The sequence below is a fragment of the Aplidium turbinatum genome, chromosome 1 (assembly GCF_918807975.1).
Source record: "Aplidium turbinatum chromosome 1, kaAplTurb1.1, whole genome shotgun sequence".
Lineage (NCBI taxonomy): Eukaryota > Metazoa > Chordata > Ascidiacea > Aplousobranchia > Polyclinidae > Aplidium > Aplidium turbinatum.
In genome coordinates this window covers 32,605,592-32,630,190 of record NC_137472.1, presented here as the reverse complement: position 1 = coordinate 32,630,190, position 24,599 = coordinate 32,605,592, and the positions used below count along the sequence as shown (strand labels likewise).

At 38.3% G+C, this 24,599-nt stretch overlaps 1 protein-coding gene across 1 annotated transcript in view; it reads left to right on the top strand.

Moving 5' to 3' along the window:
* Positions 1–24,599, top strand: part of LOC145775112 (ryanodine receptor 2-like) — an 82,683-nt gene that overhangs the window by 20,873 nt on the left and 37,211 nt on the right. The window contains exons 19-65 of the mRNA XM_082586321.1: positions 38–230; positions 342–552; positions 741–845; positions 1,271–1,458; positions 2,318–2,477; positions 3,373–3,446; positions 3,831–3,919; positions 4,249–4,343; positions 4,847–4,951; positions 5,207–5,303; positions 5,605–5,741; positions 6,029–6,093; positions 6,352–6,456; positions 8,289–8,420; positions 9,145–9,197; positions 9,555–9,668; positions 10,479–10,627; positions 10,880–11,058; positions 11,610–11,790; positions 12,028–12,114; positions 12,364–12,574; positions 12,686–12,845; positions 13,131–13,250; positions 13,526–13,687; positions 13,993–14,145; positions 14,878–15,008; positions 15,278–15,441; positions 15,602–15,720; positions 16,214–16,352; positions 16,689–16,898; positions 17,161–17,309; positions 17,523–17,647; positions 17,867–18,004; positions 18,453–18,556; positions 18,732–18,867; positions 19,133–19,316; positions 19,627–19,747; positions 20,324–20,432; positions 20,679–20,854; positions 21,341–21,561; positions 21,690–21,780; positions 21,866–22,006; positions 22,528–22,694; positions 22,994–23,162; positions 23,382–23,522; positions 23,826–24,122; positions 24,444–24,557. Coding sequence (XP_082442447.1) covers positions 38–230; positions 342–552; positions 741–845; positions 1,271–1,458; positions 2,318–2,477; positions 3,373–3,446; positions 3,831–3,919; positions 4,249–4,343; positions 4,847–4,951; positions 5,207–5,303; positions 5,605–5,741; positions 6,029–6,093; positions 6,352–6,456; positions 8,289–8,420; positions 9,145–9,197; positions 9,555–9,668; positions 10,479–10,627; positions 10,880–11,058; positions 11,610–11,790; positions 12,028–12,114; positions 12,364–12,574; positions 12,686–12,845; positions 13,131–13,250; positions 13,526–13,687; positions 13,993–14,145; positions 14,878–15,008; positions 15,278–15,441; positions 15,602–15,720; positions 16,214–16,352; positions 16,689–16,898; positions 17,161–17,309; positions 17,523–17,647; positions 17,867–18,004; positions 18,453–18,556; positions 18,732–18,867; positions 19,133–19,316; positions 19,627–19,747; positions 20,324–20,432; positions 20,679–20,854; positions 21,341–21,561; positions 21,690–21,780; positions 21,866–22,006; positions 22,528–22,694; positions 22,994–23,162; positions 23,382–23,522; positions 23,826–24,122; positions 24,444–24,557 — 6,671 coding nt within the window. The remainder of the gene's footprint in view (positions 1–37; positions 231–341; positions 553–740; positions 846–1,270; positions 1,459–2,317; positions 2,478–3,372; positions 3,447–3,830; positions 3,920–4,248; positions 4,344–4,846; positions 4,952–5,206; positions 5,304–5,604; positions 5,742–6,028; positions 6,094–6,351; positions 6,457–8,288; positions 8,421–9,144; positions 9,198–9,554; positions 9,669–10,478; positions 10,628–10,879; positions 11,059–11,609; positions 11,791–12,027; positions 12,115–12,363; positions 12,575–12,685; positions 12,846–13,130; positions 13,251–13,525; positions 13,688–13,992; positions 14,146–14,877; positions 15,009–15,277; positions 15,442–15,601; positions 15,721–16,213; positions 16,353–16,688; positions 16,899–17,160; positions 17,310–17,522; positions 17,648–17,866; positions 18,005–18,452; positions 18,557–18,731; positions 18,868–19,132; positions 19,317–19,626; positions 19,748–20,323; positions 20,433–20,678; positions 20,855–21,340; positions 21,562–21,689; positions 21,781–21,865; positions 22,007–22,527; positions 22,695–22,993; positions 23,163–23,381; positions 23,523–23,825; positions 24,123–24,443; positions 24,558–24,599) is intronic.

The window sequence follows — 24,599 nt, the reverse complement described above, 5'->3', positions numbered from 1 at the left end:
GAACCTGACAAGGATGCTTTTACACTGTCGTTCAAAGGTCATCGCGCATGCTCAGTAGGGTCGAACGGACGTCATATGCTTGCTGCAAAGGATATCGTGAGTTGCTGCATGGACTTGAACGCTCCAAGCATATCGTTTCGCATCAACGGTCAGCCAGTGCAAGGAATGTTTGAACACTTCAACTTGGATGGTCTTTTCTTTCCCGTGGTCAGCTTTTCAGCTGGTGTCAAGTATGATGTTGTATCTTACTTTGTCAATTGCCGGGTAACATTATTATACAAATCTGACACGAATTGTTTTTTGTTAAGTCAGTTCTGTTTTAAGTTTACTGCATTCATTAGGGTTCGGTTTTTGTTCGGTGGAATACACGGAGAGTTTCGCTATCTTCCGCCAGTTGGGTATGCGCCTGCCTACGAAGCGCTTCTTCCCGGCCGTCGCCTCTTTCTCAGTCCTTGCAAGACTTACGGTCAATTGGCGCGTGGTTACTTGATGGGTCCACGATCTTCTTTGCAACAAACTGTGTTTGTACCAGAAGCAGTTAACACTCAAAATGTAAGCTTTTGAGTTGAAATTTTGAACATCATTTGGTATAGGTCTAACTTTGTAACCCAATCAATGTCTAGCATCTTTACTGCTGTTTTGACTCTGCAATTTATAGCATGCGGTACCTTTGATTGCAAATGTAATTTATCAAACGAAGAGAAAACTGGCCATCACAAACGGAATACTTTGGTTTTCAGGTCGTATTGTCGCATTACCTGCAAGGTGTGGTACCGAAATTGGCAGAGAGTATTCACGAATTATGGGCGATGACTCGCATCAAAGGAGGCTGGAGCTATGGAACTGTAAGAGTATTTATATCTTAACCAATAAACAAGTATCTAGAATCCTTGTTTAAAATAAAAATTCAATCTCAAAAGAAAACATTGGTCATATTTGTGGCTCCCCTTGAATGCTTGAACGCTTAATGAACGGTAATTATTTGACACTTTATATTTGCATCAAAAATAGCCTACGTTGTTTATCTAGATGCGTTTCATGTTTGTAATTCCAATCTGGTAAACTGGCAAACTATAAATAAATGTGACGGTTACATAGCTTTCACATACAGTAAATACTGTGTCTTAAGATTATGGGAATAGGGAACGAATAGAAACTAAAAAGAACCATGCTGCTTCAGCCTATCTGAAATCTCGATGTGCAACGTTGCAATCATGAGCCAGGCCTCTAGTTTAAATGCCTAAAAATAAAAACAAAACCTTGCTCTAAGGTTCGCGATGATGCAAAGAAGCAGAATCCTTGTCTGGTGGAGTTTGCTCGGCTCCCGGAGCAAGAGAGGAGCTTCAATCTCACGATGTCCCACGAAACATTGAGGACTATAATAGCACTCGGTTATCACGTGGGGATAGCGGATGAAGACGCTGAATACAAATTAAGGAAATTGAAGCTCCCTCAAAAGTAAAATGTGTTTTAGTTTAGAGTAGACCTAGTTAAGTCGTACTGGATAAATTAAGCTAAACTATATTAGCTAAACTATCCCATAGTTACGCTAAACTATCCCACAATGCAGTACGCAAGTAATAGGCAAACTACTTTTTTTGCTTCATAATAATTATGCTTTATTTATATCCGCCCTTTGTGACAACATACAGTACACAGCGATGACAGTTGCAACGCAACAGACAACAGGAAGCAGCGAACCCAGACAGCCAGTCAGTCGTATTTTACATTGTACACGTACAATGTACAACACGACTGAACAGTGTACAACACGTACAGTCACGTACAGTACAACACGTACAGTCAATGTACAACACGATTGATTTGCTATCTGGGAAGGGACATACATAGTCATCGTGTCAATTGCTCCCATTGTTTTGGCAAGTCATTAAGTGTCTTTGCCGAGACACAGTCGCATGCTCTGGAGCGGTGTGGAACTGGTGACTGTTCTCGCGGCGCTTCACAATGTTTTCACCATTAAACCACGCAGTCGACTGATTATTGAGAAGTTGCTTCAAATTAAATTCTCTGGAAACAGTTTCTTTCATTTTTATTAGCTTTTTAATTCTCAAAAACTAATGTGATTGCATGTTATGTGTGATTGCTTTTTAATTCTCAAAAAATAAAGTGATTGCATGTTAAGAGTTATTAAGTTCTATAGAAAGCCTAACACAAGCAAAGCATAGTAAACTACTGCATTTTCTGTGGAGTTGAAAATCATAACCATTTTGTGTTAAGTAACGGGCTAGTGCAAAATTGACACCTCAATCTAGCTTTTTTTTTTCAACAATTTTTTTTGTTTTAAAACAAATTCCAGCTACATGATGGCAAGCGGATACAAGCCATCGCCGTTGGATCTCTCACACATCAGGCTGACTCAGCAAATGGAAGATCTAGTAGAGAAATTGGCTGACAACGCTCACAATGTGTGGGCGAGAGAGCGTGTGAAGCAAGGATGGAGCTATGGCATCAACTTGGTGAGGCGACCTGCGAGTACATCATCATCCTTTTTACGTTGATTCAACGTCTGCGGGCGTTAAATCAATGAAAATAGAATAGTTTTCAATTTAGCTTGGACAAACAACACTTGAACTACAGTGAATACCTTTCCACCCATGAACCGTAATACAACGTATGCAGATGTTAAGTCAATTGGACAATAGGGTGGCTCGTTTTTGAAGTTTTTTAGATATATCTAAACGTTTCGTTTTTAGTTTTTTAGATATATCTAAACAATATTGTATCTACCCAAACTAAAAATATTTTTGAAAAAAATTGCGTTTTTGACCCCATTTTTCGATTTTTGGGCCCCATGAAGAGGCTGAAGACAATTTGTTGCGAATCTCAAATTTTGTCATAATTGTTTTCTCACTCATTGGCACCATTTCCCCACTACCCCGACAGAATTAAAAAAAAAAGTTCAAAAATAAGCCACCCTATTGGACAATGCCAACATTTGTGCTTTATTGAATGCGTTTACGTAAATGTAATAAGTTGTTCAGAATTAACAACATTGTTCTTGACAAGTGTGTAAAGTGATGATGCATAAGCTGGAGCAATTGAAATAAACGCACAACTCGAAATGTAAGCACTCAACTTTACGCTTTGTCAAACGTTTCCAATTTCAAGCTGTTTTCATCTTCATTTTTCCGGTACAATTTACTTTTTAGTTATTATTTTTCACTTGCGGGAAAGGTAGCTTGGAAATCCAACAAAGTACTGCCTGATAAATGCTGCTTCTGGTTGTAGGGCTCCACTGTATTTATTCCAATAGACCAAAAAGCTTAAACAGTTTGCTTCTTTATTTGTTTGTCGTTCAGAATGTTTCTTTTGTGTTTCATTACAAAAATAATGCATGTTTTGATTATGCAGGATGTCTCAAAGAAACGCAACCCAAGATTGGTACCATTTGCTCATCTCGACAACTTGGCCAAGCAAAGCAACAGGTTGTTATGAAAATGAATTGTTACGGACTTTTATTCGTGTAGACGCCATTTGTATGTAAAATGACGCTGTTTGTTTGCAAAGTTGTTATTTACATCGTTTGCTCATCATATGCCAACGAAAATTGCAATTTTTTTATTGATTTCACGTCTGCAGACGTGAAATCAATGTAAAAACGACCGATTTTGTTGTCGGGACATCACTCTTTGGCTTGCAAAGATTCTGTTCACGCAAAACAATTTCTTGATGATGTTACTCTTGGAATAGCCATTTAAAAATTTTTTTTTCAAGTAATCAACATTAAAACTTCAAGTAATCAACATTAAAACTTCAAGTAATCAACATTAAAACTTCAAGTAATCAACATTAAAACTATTGAACCTCAGGAACTCAATTCGTGAGCTTGTGCGCACCTTGATAGGACATGGATACATGATCGAGCCTCCAGATGACCGTTTGAAGGAAGTCGATAAAAGTAGGCGCGTTTGTACTGTAACTTCTATTGCTGACTTTTTGGTCGAGATTATTGCATAAAACTATACTTATTTGTCGATATTCGTAAGTTATACTTTATCAAATACCCTCGACAGTAATACAGTACTAACAAATAATTTCATTGAATTATGCAGATCAATTGACATCAACAGAAATATCTCTCGGCTCACAGCACAAACCGTAATCAAAATATTCAAAAAGCATCTTGCAATTTTTAATTTTCTTGGTTATTCTGTTTAGGCCTAATATGTTTTTTTCTAAGTTAAAATTCTGTTCCTTCGTCTTGCTTTTTAGAATATTTGTTGACAGGTAAGAAACACCAGGTGCAGTACAATCGTATGCGGGTCTTCCGTGCTGAGAGAGTTCATGCCGTCAATACTGACAAGTGGTACTTTGAATTTACGGTGAGTCGTTAGTTAGCCAATAATAATTTATTTTACACCAGTTGGGTGCAAAATAACGTGAATAAAAAGTCTCCATAATTGGCGATTTTCTGTAAACTGTCACAGTTCTTCCGAGCTGTGCTCTGTAAGAGATCGAATTAGTTACCTAGCCTATCTTATTATGAGGGTAGTGAGAGACTTAGGGTATGAGAAAGGATAGACTATGATGCTGAGGAAAACAAATGGAAATTTAGAAAAAGGAAAGACCAAGTATAAAATGGATTGAAGGTATCAAGGATGGCTGAAAATTGAATACATCTGAGCCGAAAGCAAAAGCAACAAAGACGAGTGGAAACAATGTTCGCAAAATCACCCAGAGTAGACACCACCTGAACAAGATCCTATGATGATGTTAATTGATGGAAAAATGTCTGATTGTGTCTCGTAGAGGAAACTGGTGAAATCCAAGAACACGCATAATACGCAAATACACCTCTTGTTTTATCTTGGTCCTATTCTACCAGGTTGATGGCACTGATGGTATGAGAGTAGGCTGGGTGACTCCTAACTGCTCTGCGTTGGTGGATCTTGGCGCTGATGAAAAAGCTTACGTTTTCGATGGAGTAAACGTAAGTTAACGTTTTAATAATGTAACGTACTTGTGTGCAGAAGAGATGTCTTGTGCTTTATAATTCACTTTTATTAGAAATTCTAGTTCAATATTGATTGTATCTTTTGAGGAAGCTGCATTTAGTTGCAGCTATTTTCTATAGTTTCTTTGCAAACAAAAATAAAACCTTAACACGTACGATGCAGCAGTTTCTGGTGAGTACATTATTTTCCGCTTTTGAGGGTAACCAATTACTTGAGATTCGCTTGTCCAGGCACTAAAGTGGCACAACGGATCAGAGACATTCGGTCAACGATGGAAAGTCGGTGATGTAGTTGGATGCTTACTTGACTTCAATGAAAGATCAATAGGTTGGAATGATTTGGATAGATTTTATGTAACGAGTATGCGTAAGGGCATGGATGGATTCATTTAAGAAGAGAATCTAGTTCAGAATCTTACCCGTTTGGGATCTTCACTTATTCAATCATATTTTCATACTACAGTAGTTGTGATATATAGCGTATTGAGTGCTTCCTTTGAACATTTATCAAACAAATATTGCCGTCTCTTTTTTAAACTTTATGTTACTTGAAATGTTACTTTTATGCTGAAGTTTACTAATATTGTAAAGGAGTATTTCTATTGTGATACATGTATGTACATCATCAGCATTCACACTGAACGGCGAACTCTTGCTGGACAGAACTGGACAGGAATGTGCGTTTTCCAACCTCCCTCCCAACATATCGCTCGTGCCTGCTGTTAGTCTCATCGCGGATCAAAGAGGGGTGCTCAACTTTGGGAGGGTGAGAATCATTTGGCATTTCAGTTCCCCATTGGTATTATTGTACGATTTTGAATCCGTATTTTAATGTTTCATGGAAATTTTTGTAATGCAGCTACTTACGAGACCATATTCTTGTTTACAATTTTAAAGTTTTTTTTACTTTAATATGGTGTCATGTGTTTAAACTTACTAATTTATTTCAGCAATAAATAGCTATTCGATGTTTGAATAATTTTAAAAGTACAGGCTAACCCTTTATTCAACCAAAACAACAGATTTTGACGTCGTGTGTATTGTTTCTTTCAGGATGCTCAAACACTGAAATTTTATTCGGTCATGGGACTCCAAGAAGGATTTCAGCCTTTTGCAATGTAAGAAAACATTATGTGTCTTATTTCATAGTTTTGTTAAACTCTGTCATTGAATTCTATTACTTTACTAGTATTGTTTTTATGTCGGTGTCATGTAGCACGCGAAATGTTTTATCGGTGAAGGTCCGTTCAACAAAGTATTGCAATACTACTATTTCAGTAGATATTCGTTAAAATTCAAGGGTTTGGTTTGATATTTAGTGAAGCTTTTTGTTTTAAACGGAACTGAGTGACTCATCTGTGTTATATCTTCCGCAGTGGCATGAGATATCCTATTGCCATGTGGTTTACTAAAAATCTTCCAAGTTTTGTGACCGTTGATGAAGAACACGAAGATGTGGAGGTGGTAAGGATACCAGCGAGGTAAGGACATTTTTTCCAGACGTTGTTCAATTTTAAGCGTTTTTACATATTTTGTGTTTGACCTCAGCTTGCTGTTTAACCGTAAAAAGAGACTAAGAATAGCTCAAGAGACGAAAAATATCGGACTGTCGTGAAATGCTTGAGTAATAACATCAACAAAAATGACGTACAAGGTTGGTTGTATTTACGTCAAAATGATACGTGACTACAAAAAACTGCTCACAAATGACAAGTTTATACTTAAAATGCGATAGGTATGATGAAATGGTGCCTTTCAGCATCATTATTTAATCACGATTGTTAAGTCAGTGGTTTTTGACTTATTTTTTCCTTGTTGGCATCGCTTTTAAACCACCGACCAGTTCTTGCTCCCATTTCAAGAATGGCTGAAAAGTAATGACCGTCTACAATGTAGAATGTAGGTTGAAAAATCACGATTAACAAGTCACAGGTTCTTAGATCACTAATTGTACGTTGTATATCTGTTTATTAGTGTTGGAGTTGTATATATTTTCATTTCTTTTTGGTTTTAACCGATTTGGTTAAATTGTTGAATAGTTTCATGACTCTAATCGTTATTAGTTTTAGGGTGGTAACTGCCTTGCTCTAGTAGACCGTGTAGGGTTGTTTCGTTTTCGTTTTATCCTTATCAAAAACAAAACTTAAACATCAGGCCTCGAAATTTGTACTTTTTTTCGGCGGTCAAGCATGTCCTACCGGACTGGCCCTTTCAGCGGACATTTAATATCTCAACCGGACATATTTTTTGCATACGTAGATTTTGCACAAAATTACACTACAGTATTGTGCAGTCGTGTTTGTAGAAGATTTTCTACAACAGAATAACTCTGCAATGGTTGATGGCTTAATTAACCGACCCTGAAGTAGGCTATACTGGAACAGATTGCTTGCAAATAAATCAGTGCGTTAATGACAGTCGTGTAATGACGCAGTAAACACAATTAAAAACAACAATCCAAATTTTCTCATTACAAAAGCAACTACGATCACTTATTCCGTGGTTTTTGCGTAATAGAATCGTTGTGCCAAGCGATTACTGCCGGCGCGGGGTCGTAAATCTCCAGCTCAGCACCGTCCAGACAAATGCGCATTAGTGACTCAATAGTGTTAGCCCTCAATAGTGTTAGTGTTACCTAATTAACACAATAGTGTTAGTCTAACACCCTCCCTTCTGTGCAGAAATTCTATTTCTATCAGTATCAGCGTGAATAAGGTCGCCACATTCTCCTGAGCACGTGCGGAACCCAGCTGAGACTTGCTTCTTTGTGACGTTTCTTTTTAACAAACGATCAATGTAACGCAATAATCCTCATTGTTAAAATTAGAATACATATCCTGCCGAAAAGTTCAGACAACTTTATTTCAAGGCAACATTGCAAGGCGTTGAAATGATGTAAAAATGGCTACTTTTGCCATTAGCTCGTTAACCACGCCACTCTAATGTGATCTTTAAAGCAATTGCCTGTACTATTATTGTTTTAGCTCCGTATTTGTTCGCGTTAAACAAACAATTGTAACAATTCAAATTTAAAATATATTTTTGCCGCATTAGCTCTATTTTTGTCAAGAATTTTGCGGCGGTCATTTATGACCGACCAATGAGTCGGCTTCGGCAGACATTCGAGGTCATTCCGGAGGTCATGTCCGCCATGACCGCCGGAATTTCGAGGCCTGAACATTGTGTGTATTTTTGTTTTATGTCACTTTTGTGTTTTTTGTTTTATTAAAAAAATAAAAACAAAAAAGAACTTATCGAGTCCGTGTGCGCATGCAATGATGCAACCATTATGAATACCTGTCTACATCGCTAGCAACCACCGTCCACCGCGGTTGAAGATCTTGCACAAGTGGATCGACAGTTCACGGTCTCGAGAACGATCGACATCATGGCTCTACACAAGGTTGAATATGCCTGTGGCAATGCATTCCGTGTTCACAAAGAGGTATGCTTCAAAAGTGATTATGTGCCATTGTGCCAGAACATTGCGCATGCGCAGAGGCTACAAAACTAAAATAAAAATAATTTATAGCATAAAATTATTCAGCTTTGTCATAAATGTATCTATCTATGCAGTGTCAGAATAAACTATAAAAACTTTGAAATCTTTTCGGTTGGGCCGCTTTTGTGGTCCTGACAGGTGACCAATCGCCTGAGTAAGAGGCGGGTGCTTTTAGAGATAAGTTGCACTTCGAACTATGTGAGCTTTTATCACCTAAAAGAGATGAAAACATTTGTTTTCTTTGAAAGCGATCTGGTTTGATAGAAGTGAGGCCGCTTTCATTTCTAAATTCCAAACTTTGCTAATCTGTTTTGTATTTAACCAATTGTTTCCATATAATTTAAATGCTTGAGTTTGTGGCAGCACGGTGCAATCCGCCTCCAAATGCATGCAATTGCAGGTTGCTTATAGACTAAAATATTAATGTTCAGTCAACGAGATAAAGCGTATGTTTTGATTGCTCATGCTATTTCTACTTCCCGTTGCTAAGAAACTTTATCTTTTTGGGTTTGAAGACTAGTGCACAAATGTATCATATAGTTATATCACCTGGTGTTTGGTTGTAATCTACAACGTTTTTAGTTTCTACTAAATCTAAAAAATTTTCATTCTTTTAAATCTTCCCTTCTTTACTTTCTTTCGTTTCTTGCTTTCTTCTATGGAGTAGCTCTGGAAATGTCATCAATCTTTTTCCGGAAACAGAGTCGGTTGTGGACGAAGGTGAGATATCTCAAGGAACATATTTTTTTGCGATTTTTTTATAGACTTCCCTTGTATCAGTAGAATGTTTGTCTGCGTTGAGCTAAGTAATAATCTTTCACTGCCCTCGTTGTCACCAACGAAATTAGGTTTTGTCCCTCCTAATGGGAATAGCCGATTCTATAAAAACATTTGTAAACTTTGCAACACGTCGCATCGATTGCTCGGGAGCAAGGCCTGAACGACAGCAGAAGATAAAACCGCAAATTTGGTATGTAAACGGTTGAACAACCATAGTAACAACCACACTCCCTGTGAATACTCGTTTCACTCAACCATTCATCGCACAATACCTTTGACATCTGATTTTGTTTGAAGATATGGATGGAGACTTTGAAGTCTTGTTGAAGACCGCTAGAGGAGGCACGGCAACCATCGAGAAAAACGAACAGCAACGACCACAGAGTCATCATCATCATTATCACATTCCTGGTGGGAGATGTGTTTTCTTTGTTCTATTTTACAATGTACAGTATCTAGTTAACGAGTAAAAGGTTGCTCGAAGTTCGAAGCTGCAGTTTTTCGTCTCACCAACACCAGTACTGCACTCTCTATCAGCTTCTTACGTCATAGCAAAATCACTTCTCTCCTAAAGTTCTTCTTTAATCAGGAGGAACATATCTAAATTAGTGTGCATCACGATGTAACATGTGGAATCAGTTGTATATCTTTGATTGATTGTGGGAGTCTATATGCCCGACTAAAAAAACCTCTTTGGAAAGTTAGTTGCGGAAGTTTTTGTATGCGTTTGAGGCTTTGAACCACTGAGGCAGAGCCATTAACCGAGATTGACAAAGTGTAGTTACCGTTTGTTGAAGTGTCGTCTGTAAATTATTCCACACACCAGTCAGCGCTTAAAGGAGAGCTTTTTTTGAACAGCATTGCTTTAACCGTGGACGTCGCCATAATAGCATCTGGACTGGAAGCCAAACGCCTTAGGCCTTGTCTTGCACAGCAAACGACTTGCACGGCGACATCTAGCTTTAACCAATACCCCCGAGAGTCGAATCAGCGGCTTTTCTTGATCTTGCAATTTCTTCGTTTACAAACTCCGGTGCCTACTGCCTATGCAAGTGCGCTGTAATGATCGATAACATTATGTAGTGGACTTTTTCCTTATATTCTTGTGCCGAAAACAGCACATTTACAAAAGTAACTCCACCATATATTTCTAGCCAACATTGTATCCAAAGCTTTTTCATCTACATCTTCATGTCAGCATTCACATTTTATTTTTCACAGTACTAAAAGGTGGAAAATCATTGTTTAGTAAGTCAAAGCAGCCCGTGTCCTCCCCACCACCCAACAACACGGTGGGGAAAGCACGGCTCGCCGAGGAAGTCCTTCCGGAGCAATACTCCGACGTACTTTACAAGAACGACATTGACCAGGTTTTTATTGATCTGCATGTACTTTAGTTCTTCACTTATATAACTCTCACTCCAATTTTCTTCAAAAAAGCCTGGTCTTGATCCCACACCATCAGACGTCGACCAGCGGTCTGCAGGGACTCCTTTTTGCTGTCAAGCAGAAAAGTTTTACTTACTGTAGAAAATGAACGCAACTCATTCAACATGCGCATTGTTTGAAATATTGCAAGCAAAATGTTTTTTATCGAATTTTGTTGCATTCCTTAATTTCAGCTGCTGCAGTCAACGCAATATTCCTTCACTGTCCGGATATTCCCTGACCAAGAGCCAGGTGGCGTCTACGTTGGTTGGGTCAAGTCGGATTTTCATTGGAATCAAGAAAATTTTCGTCCTGATCATATTTGTTCGAGCATCATCACGCTAGCTGACGACAAGGGAAAGGTGCAGGACAGGTGAAAACGAATGGCATTTTGAAAATGTAAAGTTTTATAAGTCATGCATTAATTTAAAGCTGATTTTGATATATTTACGATTGAGTACGAATTTTATTCAAGACAATATTTGCTTGTAGTGTGCACAACAGCTTTTTGAAGTTAAATTTTCTGATCTGGATTCTTTAAGCTTTTAATGATTTCTAATCAAGCGTTTGTAAAAATATTTTGGCTTTTAACAATTCTTTACCATTTCTGTTCATACGCCAACTCAACCCAGAATAAAACGTCATGCTGAGTTTAACCCTGTGAACGTATAGCCTATGCTCGGGCTGTAGCTTTAATTTGAATTCTTTAATTCGTTTTTGGTGTTTTTGTTTCTTGAATTAAAAAGTAAAACCTAAAACAAATGACTAAAACATCTTTTCTTGTGCGTTGATGTCTTAACGACGGTTTTATGGTGTCGAAACTTTTTCTGCCACAACTAATATTGTTGCAATGGCAGGTGCAATGAAAATACATAAATTATATCGTTAACTGTAGTAGAAAACCTATTATTTATGTTAACTCAGTATCAAAAGATCCAATTGCTTTGTGCTTTGGTGTGGCGAGTTACATCAACAAGCACCTCAATCTCCCGCCCAGTTTCCACCTCAAACGTCACCTGGCGTGTTCGTCACATGCGTCGTTGACATAGCAACGGGGTTATTGACGTTCAGCGCGAATGGAAAAGACGTTAACACGTACTACCAGGTAATGATTACGCAACGTCGTTCGACAATCTTTGTTCTTTCAAAAGGCTGTGTTTGTTTTAAAAACTAGTCATGTTTTGACTACATTACAACTCACTGTAGTCTACAAAGCTTTTCAACGTTATGTCTTTTGGTCTCTTGTTATAAAGCGTATTAATGTAAAAAGTTTTTCAACCTCCATTCAACTCACACGCTCGTTGCTGCTGCTGCAAATGAACGCTATAGCCTATTCCTGCAGGTTGAACCGGGTGAAAAGTTGTATCCAGCTGTGTTTGCTCTTCCTTCTTCTCGCTACATGTTTCAATACGAGCTCGGGAGATCGAAGGTGAGATACAGCGAATCTTAATATATTTAAATTTACCTCTAGCCCTACTTGGAAGTTTTGCAACGAAAAATCAACGATATTCTCTTGTAATTTGCATTTTGTTTGCTTTTTTTTCATCAAAAGTTGTAGTTGAAAGATTTTCTAATTTCCAGAACGCGTTTCAACCACTACTTTGTAACCAAGTGTTTACAAGACTAAAAGGTTGCCCAAGCACCAATCACTTTGACTTCAATATTCTTGTTCGTGCAGAAGTACATGCCACTTTCCGCAGCCATCTTCCAGTGTGAGCAAAAAAACGTCATTCCTCAATGTCCTCCTCGTCTGGTCGTCCAAGCGATGTCCCGTGTCACCTGGACTCGGATGCCTAGTCGGTTGGTCAATCCGGAGTGCCGCAGGGATATGAACCGGTCAAGGGGATGGACGACTGAGATGAAACGAAATACCAAGTTCCAAGAAGCCCGTATGTTGATTGAATTTGCTGATGATCAAAGTCTATGCACAATCGGTTAAGGTAGTTTTAATTTGACAACTTTTTTTCATAAAAATATCAGTTTAACTGTATTCAATGCAGAAAACATGGCTGTCTTGTATGTCCCTGAGGAAAATCGTTCCATGGATTTGCTCGAGCTCAGCGAAAATCCGGAAATGCTGAAGTTTCACGAACAAACTTTAAAGTTGTACGCTTCCATGTGTGCTTTGGGAAACTACAGAGTCGCGCATGTTCTTTGCAGGTTTGATTAGTTAGAGTTAGAGATTAGTTGAAAAGTTAGAGTGGACACTGGACATTAAAACAAGAAAGGCAATATTCGTACCCAGACATTCAAAAGTGTCATCAATAGCGTTGTTAAGACACAGCCAATTTTTCTCAGCGGACGTCGACCCGTACGAAAAATGCATTTTTCTTTAAAACCGTACTTGACTATGCAGGACTTTTTGAATGAAAAAAACCAGTTTTGGTTTATTGTGTATATGCTCTTCTGAATGTCAGCTAACTTTCCTCCGATCATTCTTTTCAGCTATGTGGATCAAAGGCAGTTCATGTACGTTGTGAAAAACTCAGCATTTGTTGGATCTCTCCGAGCTGTGTTCAATGATTTGCTGATCGAGATGCATCTTGCACCTCACGCGCATGCGCGGTTTGTGGATACGTTTAACTTTTACTCTTGATGACTTTACATGTAATCGTGCTTTTCTCGAACAATACACCTACGTGGTTATGTGTATGGTTTTTCTTTACGAAAAACCTTTAACCCTTTGGTTTACCTATTCGCATAATTAGGCTAACGTATAACACTGTCAATTAATTACTGCATTGATCTGACTACAGGTTTTGGTTAAAAATTTTGGCTCTCATTTTGTTTGATAATACCCATCTCATATTTTTCAATTGAGAACATTACGATCTTTGCAGGCGAAATACACTGAACGAGTATATATTTCCTTTGAACGAACACTCAAAGTCCATCCGGTTGTTTGCGAGCAATGAAACAAAAGAGCCGATGCTGCCAGGAGTTGGGAAAACCTCCTCACTTCGTCCTAACATGCATTGGTCTTCTATCGATTTTATATCTCAGTGAGTCGCCACACGCAGAAACGTGTTGATAGATTCGTTCTGTTTACTGTCATATGTGTTGAAATTATTCAGCAGTTGAATCTCATCGCTTTGCCGCTCCAAATAAAATATCAAATGAAAAAGTTCAGTAAATATTTTAGCTCAAACTGTCAGGTGGATCACAAACAAATAACCAACTTGCATTATAAAACACATTCAGCCTTCGGTGGACTTATCGAAATCCTTTATCAATGCTTTTACTTTGGATTTACTGTACAATAGACTTAGTTCTTGTTAATTCGCTTGTGATGTTTTACTTTGTGTAGTCCCATGTTGGTTCAAACGCGAACCGTGGAGGTTCCCGAGTTTCCATTGGATGAACTGAGGCATCACGTGATCGGCCAGCTGGAAGACGCAGTCAAGTCTTGCACGTTCAATTACAAAGACGTAATGGGAACCTACCAAGAACACATATTGGTGTAAGCTTTATTTCACACACTTGCTCTCAGACTAAGTGTACTATACAATAAAGTAGCGCATTAACAACTATATAGATTTTACTCTGATTGATTGAATCTTTATCCTCGGATTGGGAAAGCTTCCCTGAGAGCTTAGTCCTGGCAGTTTCGCATACTTGTAGAGGCTTTGAACCACTGACGCAGGCCCAGTCACCCAGATTGACAGGGTGAAGTTTCCGATTGTTGAAGTCTTGTTGCCCGGGAATTATTCCATCCATTAGATGTCGCTGAATGGAGAGCAGTCCTTAACGTGCGCTACTCAAGTGCACACCCCGAGAGTCGAATCAGCGCCGCGTGATCTTGAAGCTTGAGCTATCGGGGCGGACTCTGTCCCTTATTAAACGCTTTCAAATACAGCCAATATCAATGTTTTTTTTTGTTTTTTTTCTCCTTTAATCAGATTTGCTTGACTTGAAGACCTTAAAAGATAGGCTACTTTACAGCTTGTCGCTATTAACTACGTATTTCAAATTGTATCAGTGTGTTACTGTCATTGATTTTGTCTTACAATTACAAAGCGATTGATTTGATGGTCATATGCATACTTACAACAACAAACAAATCCTTTGCATTCTTGCTTGCGAAACAGTTGTACAGATGACTTTTTTCGGCTTTTAACGAACCTGCAATGCAGGAAACCTACACCTTTTCTTGTTTCTTTTTTTGAAATTGTTTTTTTTTTGATCTTTACAGCCCTCTCCTTCGTTTGACCATTACGCTGTTGATCATGGGAGCGTTTGCCGACAGCGACATCAAGCGTCTTTTGATAATGTTCGACCCCGCGTTCTTTGGCAGTTACGTAAACGATCTACCAGGAAAAAAAGGTAAACTACAGTAGATTGTGCCTAGAAAATAAAAAAATATGTTTTTATGCTAAAAATTATTTCTTCAAAAGATAACTCACTGTATGTATTGTGTAATCTCATATTCTTTCCTAGCATTTTTTGTATCCAAAGTGTTCAGTGATCTTACGCTTTTTCTAAATTTACTAAAAATTGAAATCAAACTCTTAATACGTTGCCTACTGATTGACAATTTTACTTTTGTCAGCTATGACAAGTAAGCTAACAGTTGTTTTATTTCTCTACAACAGAACTGGTTCAGGGGATGGGGTGCGGCTTGCTGAAAGTGAAACTGGTAGAATCGGTCAAGTTGGAAATCTGCAAGCTGCTTCAACAACTTGTCGATTTTGAACTACGTCACCGCGTGGAAGCACTTGCATCATTCTCAGGCCTAATTGTTACAAAAATGCAACAGGTAACGTGAAAATACTGTATGTCCTTGCTAAATGTATCCATTAAAAACACGAGACAATAATGAAACGTAATTTGCAATTTCTTAATAAAACTGTTATAAATCTAGTTTTTTATTTTTTTTGTAACAAGCAATTTGGCGACATTGCTTTAACATCATTCAGGATCAAAGGCACCGCTACCAAAACGTCATGGAGGCTTTTGATATGTCAGCAGCGATGACCGCTAAGATGACCAAGGAGTTTCGATCGCCACCTAGTGACCAGATGGGATTGCTTCTTAGGTGGGTTTGAAGGTTTCTTCTTTAAATTGTTTCGGTTTGTACAAAATTCTGATAATCTGAACCGAAAATCATAGAAGCTGTGGTTTGATTTTTGAAAATATTCACGAAGACGAATCTTTAATTCAACCGTTATATTCTTTGTTTCTTTACTCAAACGAATTGTTTTGTACGGTAATAACTTGTACTGAACTTCTTGTTTTATAATTTAGCATTTGTAGTTTATAAATGAAACAGGACATTTTTTCTACATCTTCTATTTGTTCTTTGTACTGTGTGATATATAAGTTAACTATGTTGACAAGCCATCATGTGTGGAATAATATTGTTATCAGCATTTTCCAGTTCATGTTATTGCAATAACATAATCACTTGTTTCAATATGTGAAACGTCATTTTATCAAACGTCACAACGTGTCATTTTATCACCCAAGCCGCTGATAACGAGGTACGTAAGTTATACGTATTATGATGTGGTATTCATTTATTGTTTTAGCTTCAAATCAGAAGAGGAAGATAAAGAGTGTCCTCTACCGGATGAAATCCGTGATATATTATGGAATTTTCACCTGGACATGTTGCGTCACTGTGGAGAAAATATTGAAGAAGAAAAACGAAACAATGCTACTTCTGAAGTAGGGCTCAGTGTTCCTTGATAGTAATTTAATTGAATCATTTTTAAAAGTAGTTAGAAAAATAACTGTGGCTTACATCAGCAAATGTACTTACAAAACAAGTGTTGGTAAAGTTCATTGTGTAACTGTAAACACTTCCGTTTGATTCGTAAGCTACGACTATAATCATTCAAGGTCAAATGCAGCTGTTCAGTCAGCAACCTGAATAACTAATGGAAAACTTGTTTTCGTCGGCTTGTTACGTCATTTGTGTTCATGACGAAACCCGATGCTTACGTCATCGCAAAAAAGCCAAACTTATTGCCACTGCATCTTCAGATATCATGGACGAAAAAGCTGTCGTCCTTAGTTGGGAAAGTGATCAGAAAAAAGAAGACCAAAAATGTAGAAGATAGTTGCTCTTCCATTACCCCTCGTCGCCTCTTCTTCATGGAACTCGTCAGAAATACGATGGTGGATTGGGCGCAAGAGAGCAACATCTGGGATCCTGATCTTGTGCGGGAGATATTTCATCTTCTTTATAGATCCTATAACGGAATCGGCGAAGTATGATTTTGCATCAGGGTTATCATACAATTAGTTGAGGAAGTTCTGACAACTACGACTTTCATACATTTAATTTGATCATTTGCATTGCAAGAATTTTAATCATTGGACTGAGAAACTTTTTTTAAGTTTGATTGATCTTTTCATTGATCTCATTGTACGGCTAGCGTGAAATTATAGTAATAAACGCTTCAACAATTTTGATGGTTTAATTGTTAGATTAGTATTATTGATTAGATTTACTTTTGAAGTCTTTCTTCAGCTGCATCAAGCTTTGGTCAAGTCGTACTGCATCAGTGAAAAGTCAGAGGTGGATACCATGGGATTGCTGGATGCTCTATCCCGGCTTCGATCTCTCCTCTCGGTTAAACTTGGAAAAGAAGAGGAGTCTTTAATCATCAAAGAGTTGAAGTAAGTTGAGAGTAAACTGCATTGCGTCAATCAATATACTACAATTGAAACTTCTCTTAATGAAGAATCACGCCATGCCTTCAAAGCCTTTTGTGTTTTTCTTCGTACAGCGGTTTTTGATGCGACCAAATTGATCGGTTTACTATGACTTGCTTAAAAATGAACGCTTTGTTTATCACTTGGAAATTTTGACAGTTTTTTTCCTTTTTCCAGCAAAATAATGAACAACAAGGTGTTTTACCAACACCCGAACTTGATGCGGATCCTTTGCATGCACGAAACTGTGATGGAGGTCATGGTCAGTGTTTTGGGTGAAGAAGATGATGAAGACAACAATGGTAAAACTTTGCATGCTGCATTTAGCCCACTTTTTCAACATTTTAATCAACGTTTTAAATCGTAGCAAAATTTGGTTTCGTAACTGGCAATTGTGATGATTTCCAAGTAATGCATTTTTTTCGCTAAAGAAAGACACTTTTGTTCAACAACAATCAACCAAGAAAATTTATTTTTAACCCTATATTTACCAGCAGTTTGAAATGCTACTTTCCAAACAGGTCCACAGGTACAGTTCCCACGCATGGTGGCCGCTTGTTGCCGTTTTCTTTGTTACTTCTGCCGCATCAGCCGAATGAATCAAGGAGCGCTGTTTGAACACTTGCAGTTCCTACTTGAACACGGATCCGTAGGACTAGGTGAGATATTTGTTCAACTCATCAACTGAAATGTGTAAAAGAACGAAAGTAATTTTGTCACCAAAAATTTACTTTAGTGCAATATAATTAAAGGGGTAAGCCACTTTCGATTTTACAGTAATAAAATCATCATTATTCCTTTGAATTGATTTCACTCCAGCAGCAGAATTAGCCTGTCTAAAGACATATTCCAAGCTTTCCCTAAACGAGTTCAGTATTATTAGATTATGTTTAGAAATATTTTCTTCCCTTGAAGCATCTGCCTAATCTGCTCTGACAACCTGCTTGCTTATCTCTGATAGTATCAAGACTAAGTTTTCCGGAACCGGTATGAACCGGTCTAATGCCACAACTTATGCTTTTCTATCAAAACCCAGAGGTTCGTTATGGATTTTTCACTAGTTTACTACAACATTGTCACACAAGGTTGACGATTTCTTCCTCGCAGCAACACCATCAATGCGTGGTTCGACTCCTCTCGACGTAGCCGCCGCATCGGTGATGGATAACAACGAACTCGCGCTGGCTCTGCAAGAAAGTGATTTGGAAAAAGTAACTTGATTATCAAGTTTTAGTATAATAGGTTGTAGTTCTCATGGTTTCCCGGCTTCTTTGACAAGAAGCCTGAGATGACACATATTCTTTTTTGGTCATATTTCTTGTTGCTTATCATTTAATGGTTGCGGTTTATTGATTCGTTTTCGAAAAAATCTGATTTTGTTTGTAGTTGGTGGAAAATTTAGCTGGTTGCGGGTTGCAAAGTTGCATCACTTTGCTGAGGCTCGGGTATCCTGACATCGGATGGAACCCTCTCGAAGGGGAACGTTATTTGGACTTCCTCAAGAACGCCGTATTTGTCAACGGTAAAGAATGACATTTAAGCATAGCTGACGTAACCTAACGGGTATCTTCGCTGGGTTAGACCTTGTTGATTAAGGCAAATCGACTATGTTGTTTTTATACTGCTTTAGCGAAACTGTGTATTGTCATTTAAGGTATAGTATCTGATCCCGATATCCGATTAACAACCAGCTGATTAGCAACCAGCTTTACCACTTTTGAAAGAATCTTTTTACTTTCTTTATACAATATTTTTATAAAACAAATATTTCTCCTCCCTCAATACAGGCGAGAGTGTTGAGGAGAATGCCAATCTCGTGGTTCGTTTGCTCATACGTAGACCCGAATGTTTGGGGCCAAGTTTACGCGGTGAAGGCGGGGAAGGACTCTTAGCTGCCATCAACGAGGCCCTGGAGATCTGCAGGGATCCATCAAGGGACGGCCCTGATGCGGCTGCTGCTTTTCACAACCGGTTAGTTCAAAGCAGTAGATAACAATAATTTTAAAGCCTAAAAGTTGATTGGGAAACATAACCTTTCCAAGCTTTTGCTGAAACAATTTAACGCCTGATAAGTAGCTGTTTTTCGACCTTGTTAGTGGTGGTTTTGTTTGAAGTTATGAAAAGTTTTTCATTTGGAAAATTATGGCTGTAGTTTGTATTATCATGGTGATAGTGTTCCCAAACAGCAAAATCCGTCATTTTTACATTGATTCAACGTCTGACTGCGGTAGAACGTTATACAGTTGGGACATAAGTAAACAGAAACATTTGTGTTTATTAGTTTCCTTGACGACTCCGATGAAGAGGAAGACATCCACATGGGATTCGTGATCCTTGCATTCTATTCTGCTCTGATCGATTTGCTCGGACGTTGCGCTCCGGAACAGAATCTCATCCTCCAGGTATCTTTGCTTGATTTCCAAACAAAATAAAAGTATAAGATTCTAAGTAAACAAAGTCAGAGTTACAGTAGGTTTCGAGTAGCTACTTCCGCGCGATAGGCACAAAGTTTACGAAAACTGAATGATAGCGAGTATGATGTGTTCAATGCCAAACGTAAACGCACACAGCCGATATAAAAGTTTCTCTTTCCCAATTCACGGTAGAGCTGAGATGGAGAGTTTACTATGTTATGTCACAAACGCAAAACCAAATGAAAAACAGAGTTTATCGTTGTTTCGTCATGTCTTTGAAAATAAAGTTTTGTGTACTAATTTAGGTTGAACATTTCATGCAGCTACATGTGCTCTTTCTTTGCTAAGATTTATTTTCAATTCAAACCTACTTGCTAAAGAATTTTACATTTTTGCTTTCTATGGAGCCTTTGTGATTCGAACTCTAGATACAGTAGTAGACTAGCAGTCACAATAGCAGTTTGTTAGTAAGAAGTTTTCATCTGGTGTTGAAAATCAGGTTTTTTAAAGTTCTGCTTGTTCTGATAATATTCAAATTGATATCAAACCTATTTACGTAATCAGGGAAAAAGCGAGGCCATTCGTATCCGAAGCATTCTTAGAAGTCTGGTCCCACTTGAAGATCTCATTGGAGTGATTAGCTTGTCGTTCGACTTGCCTCATTTTGGACGAGGTACATAAATCAGTATGTTGTCGTACCAAAAGGTGCTAAATCATGGATTTTATTTTCGGTTTACAAAGTAATCCCTGTTAATTGCGCACGCAGTTATGACTGCTTTGATACAACAAAGATGCGGTTATTTTGAATTTTTTGTCGTGTTATTCCCAGTAAGTTTCCTTTGTTTTCAACCAGCTTACTCATAAAAACAAAAATTTAATTTTAAAAGGTGTGTTTTAACTTGTGGATTAAAAATTACAGACGGATCAACGATTGTCCGGGAGCCGGATTTATCCGCTTGTTTTATTCCGGATCACAAATCTGCCATGATCTTATTCCTTGAACGAGTGTACGGAATCGATTCCCCTCAATTGTTTCTGCGAATACTTGAAGTAGGATTTCTACCTGACATGAAGGCGGCCGCCGAGCTTGACACAGTATGGAATTTTGTTTTCAAAATAAAACTTAGATGTTAGATTAGCCAATGGTATGATTGGAAAATTAACAAACAGAGTTTTTTTTACCGAAATTGGATAGCGAAGGTGGTGGGACACTTTCGACGTTGTATTATTATTCAGATTTATGAATCTTTGCAAAGGTGATTTGGTTGATGCTTTGTGGTGCCTTTTTGTAAAACGTTCAAAAACTCGTACTTCACTTGCTTTGTGGAGCCCCAATTCATAAATTAGTTAAAAAAAAGTAATATATTTGATGACATTTAATGTATAACCTGTATGGTTCAATTGGTGGTGTCAATTTTTTTAGCCATTCAAAGTCTATGATAATAACTTCTGTTGTTGCCTTTCCATGAGCCTAGCAAAAGAGTTCAGTTTGCAAATACCGGTAGCCAGTTTGCTTTAGCAACAAAATATTTGATTACTCTTCTAACATCTTTATTGTCATGACTTTAATTTATGTTTCAGCCTGCACTTAGCAACACAGACATGGCACTCGCTCTCAACCGCTACATGTGCCACAGCGTGCTGCCTCTAGTGGTGAAACACGTTGAACTCTTGGAGAGTTGCCAACACAGGGTGTCGCTGTTAGACCAGCTCTTGCATACGATATACCGCATGTCGCGCGCCAAAGCTCTCACCAAAGCGCAGAAAGAGATGATCAGTAACTGCCTTGTTGCCGTGGCCAGGTAATGAAGCATGGTTGTTTATTTCAATGTGTTTCGGAATTTCATCTTTTGCGTTGAAGTTAATTCTCGTCTAAACTGTGATGTGGATCATGTCGCTGTTTGTTTTTTTAACATTTTTTCATCTGCAGCGTTCTACGGCCATCTCTGATGCAAAGCCTTCTCAGAAGATTGACCTTCGACGTCCCAGCTTTGTCCGAGGAAACTTTCATCCCCATCAAAGTAAGTTGTAACCAGATGGCATGTGATTGTGTCATGATGCTTTTGTATTGACGTAAAAAATAAACACTTTTTTCGACTTGTTTAGTTACTTACTCAGCACTACACCAGATGCTGGAAGTACTATTACCTACAAGAAGGATGCATAGAATTTGGAAGGGCAACCGACGAAGAAAAGCATCTCACTATGGTGTTGTTCTGGGGAATTTTCGATTCCTTATCAAGAAAAGTGAGTGGCTTGCAGCACTCATGGTTCTGCGTAGTTCAACAACAAGTTAATGTTTTGTCAAAGAGCAGCAAACATGGTTCTCTGGTATCGCATGAGACTCTTAATCGAAAGGTTTGGTGTTCGATCCCAGGCCGACTTTTACCGTTGTGTGTATAAGCAAGATACTTCCAGGTTATTCCTTACCCAACTAACTTGACAACGAACATGGAACTGTATATAGCCCCTAAGATTACTATCCCAACAAATATAAACGTGCCAATATCAGCAAATTATCTCAAAAACATCTTACAATTACTGCAACCGTGAACAAGGAAAGAATTTAGAAAAATTACTGCAAAATAGAAACTGATCAACCGTTTCATAAAAGCATGTTTTGACCTTCACTGTAGCGACGTCGAAACGATGTAAAAATGGCAACTTTTTTCCAACTATGATCACGACAAAAATGAGTTTGTCCATGTAATTAGTTTCTTTTGGAAACTAACACCGTCTTATCTATATAAAAAACTGAGTATTTTTAGAGCTACGATGCTGATTTATTCTCGAAAGCACTTCCTTGCTTGTGCGCAATTGGCAACGCTCTCCCGGCGGACTATGCATTGTCGCCGGTCTTGGATCGACTACAAAAGCAGCAACCTTCTATTGACCCGGATGGAAAGTTTATTCCAAACCCAGTTGATACCAAAGGGTAAATAGGACATTTTTTTAATCATTGGTAGCAGGGGCACCGGAAGCGGGGGGGCATGGGGCGGAACTTTTAAGGAAAGGGACGCTACAACAGATAGGCTACTGATGAATATGTTCTTAAATGATTTACAGACCTCAACAGTTCTAATTTTTTTTCCTACAGTGCTTTTATTCAGAAGCTGGTTATACCACTCATCATTGCATTATGTTAAGCAGCAGGATTTAGTTTCGAAAACTTTTTCTAGTTTTGTCAATGCTGCCGATTGTTTCAATGAACAATTGTCTTGATGTTGTTTTTAGGCTCCTTCTTCCTGACAAGTCAGAAATATTCGTCAACAAATACTCTGAGCAGTGGCACGATGCTTGGGCGTTGGAAAAGTTTTCTTCTGGTTGGGCTTATGGCCAAGCTTACTCTGAACAGGCTAAACAACATCCAATGTTAAAACCGTTTAGGATACTAAACGAAAAAGTAAGATAACAGTCTGACTTCATATTTTTCATGTAGCCTATTCACAAGCAATGTACCAATAAATTCTGTTCTATTCGTGTTTGAGAACGGAGTGTACAAAAAAGAAACTCGAATAATGTGTCACATTGTTTAAAAAAATCTTCTAAACCAGAATTGAAACTTGGCTAATATTTCACTTCTTGCAGACAGACTTTACTTTTACCTGCTTTTATCGCGCAGGAAAGGGATGTTTATCGTCCCACTGTTCGAGAAGGTCTGAAAGCTTTAATCGCATGGGGTTGGACCGTAAAGAAAACCAAAGACACTCTGGATGCCTTGAACCAATCTGCTAAAACTAGATATCAGTCTCAAAGCAATCTGGTAAGCACAAAAAGTAGCAGTGCAGAGCGAAATTCAATTGCTTTAAAAATGTTGATTCTTGCATTAACTACTGCTATTAGTTCAGTTTATTCTGTTTCTGGCCATCATTGCAACAAAAATAATACATGCCAAACACGACAGAGGTCTAGACAAAGGTAAAAGCGACAAAACGCGAACGTTATAATGTGCTTGCAACCGAAAATAGGAATCAGTTTAAAATTTAGCACGGTCGCAACGCGGCTTAATCCACTTCATTTCTCTTACCAAGTAGCTTTGTTTATCTTCACATTTGTTTTGTAATAGACACTAGCCGATTCACCTCACGGCTACACGCCTCGCCCGTACGACCTTTCCGGTGTTAGCCTCAGCAGAGAGATGGCGACCACCGCCGAGATGCTCGCAGAAAACTTTCACCTGGTTTGGGCAAAAAAGAAAATGGCCGAGATCGAAGCCAAAGCTTCAACCGCCACGGGACCGGCGGCCTTGCAAGCGGTGGCGAACATGTGGCAGAACCCGATGTTTGTACCGTACGATCGTCTCACAGCCAAGGAGAAGGAGAAACACAGAGGAAAAGCATACGACATGCTCAAGTTCTTTCAAGTAAATTTACAGAAGCTGTTGCGTATGTAACGTTTTTACTCGCTTTATCAAAAACGTTTCTGAAACTTTGGGTCGCCTACTCTGTTGCTTTTTACTAGTCATGTCAACTTTTTAAACTAAAATTTTACGAATACATAAATGTGTATCAATCTATCAATAAAATATTTAGACGTTCCAAGATTTTTTACCTGTACTTCTACAACTTTACATAACGTCGACGTCATGGAAGAATTTCCAGTATGCCCCAATCTGATATCACTAACTCGTGTGGTGACTGTAGACAGTTAGCTTACCATATATTGATAATTTTATCTTATTTAGTTGAACAATTACGTTTTGACGAAAGAAGAGCACGAGGAAAACGAGATGAAGTCATCAGTTGACAAGAGATTCTCCTCTATGATATTAGTCCGCTTGCTCAACTCTGTCAATCAGGTTCGACCTTGTTCGCTCGGAATGAGATGTTTTTTAACTTTG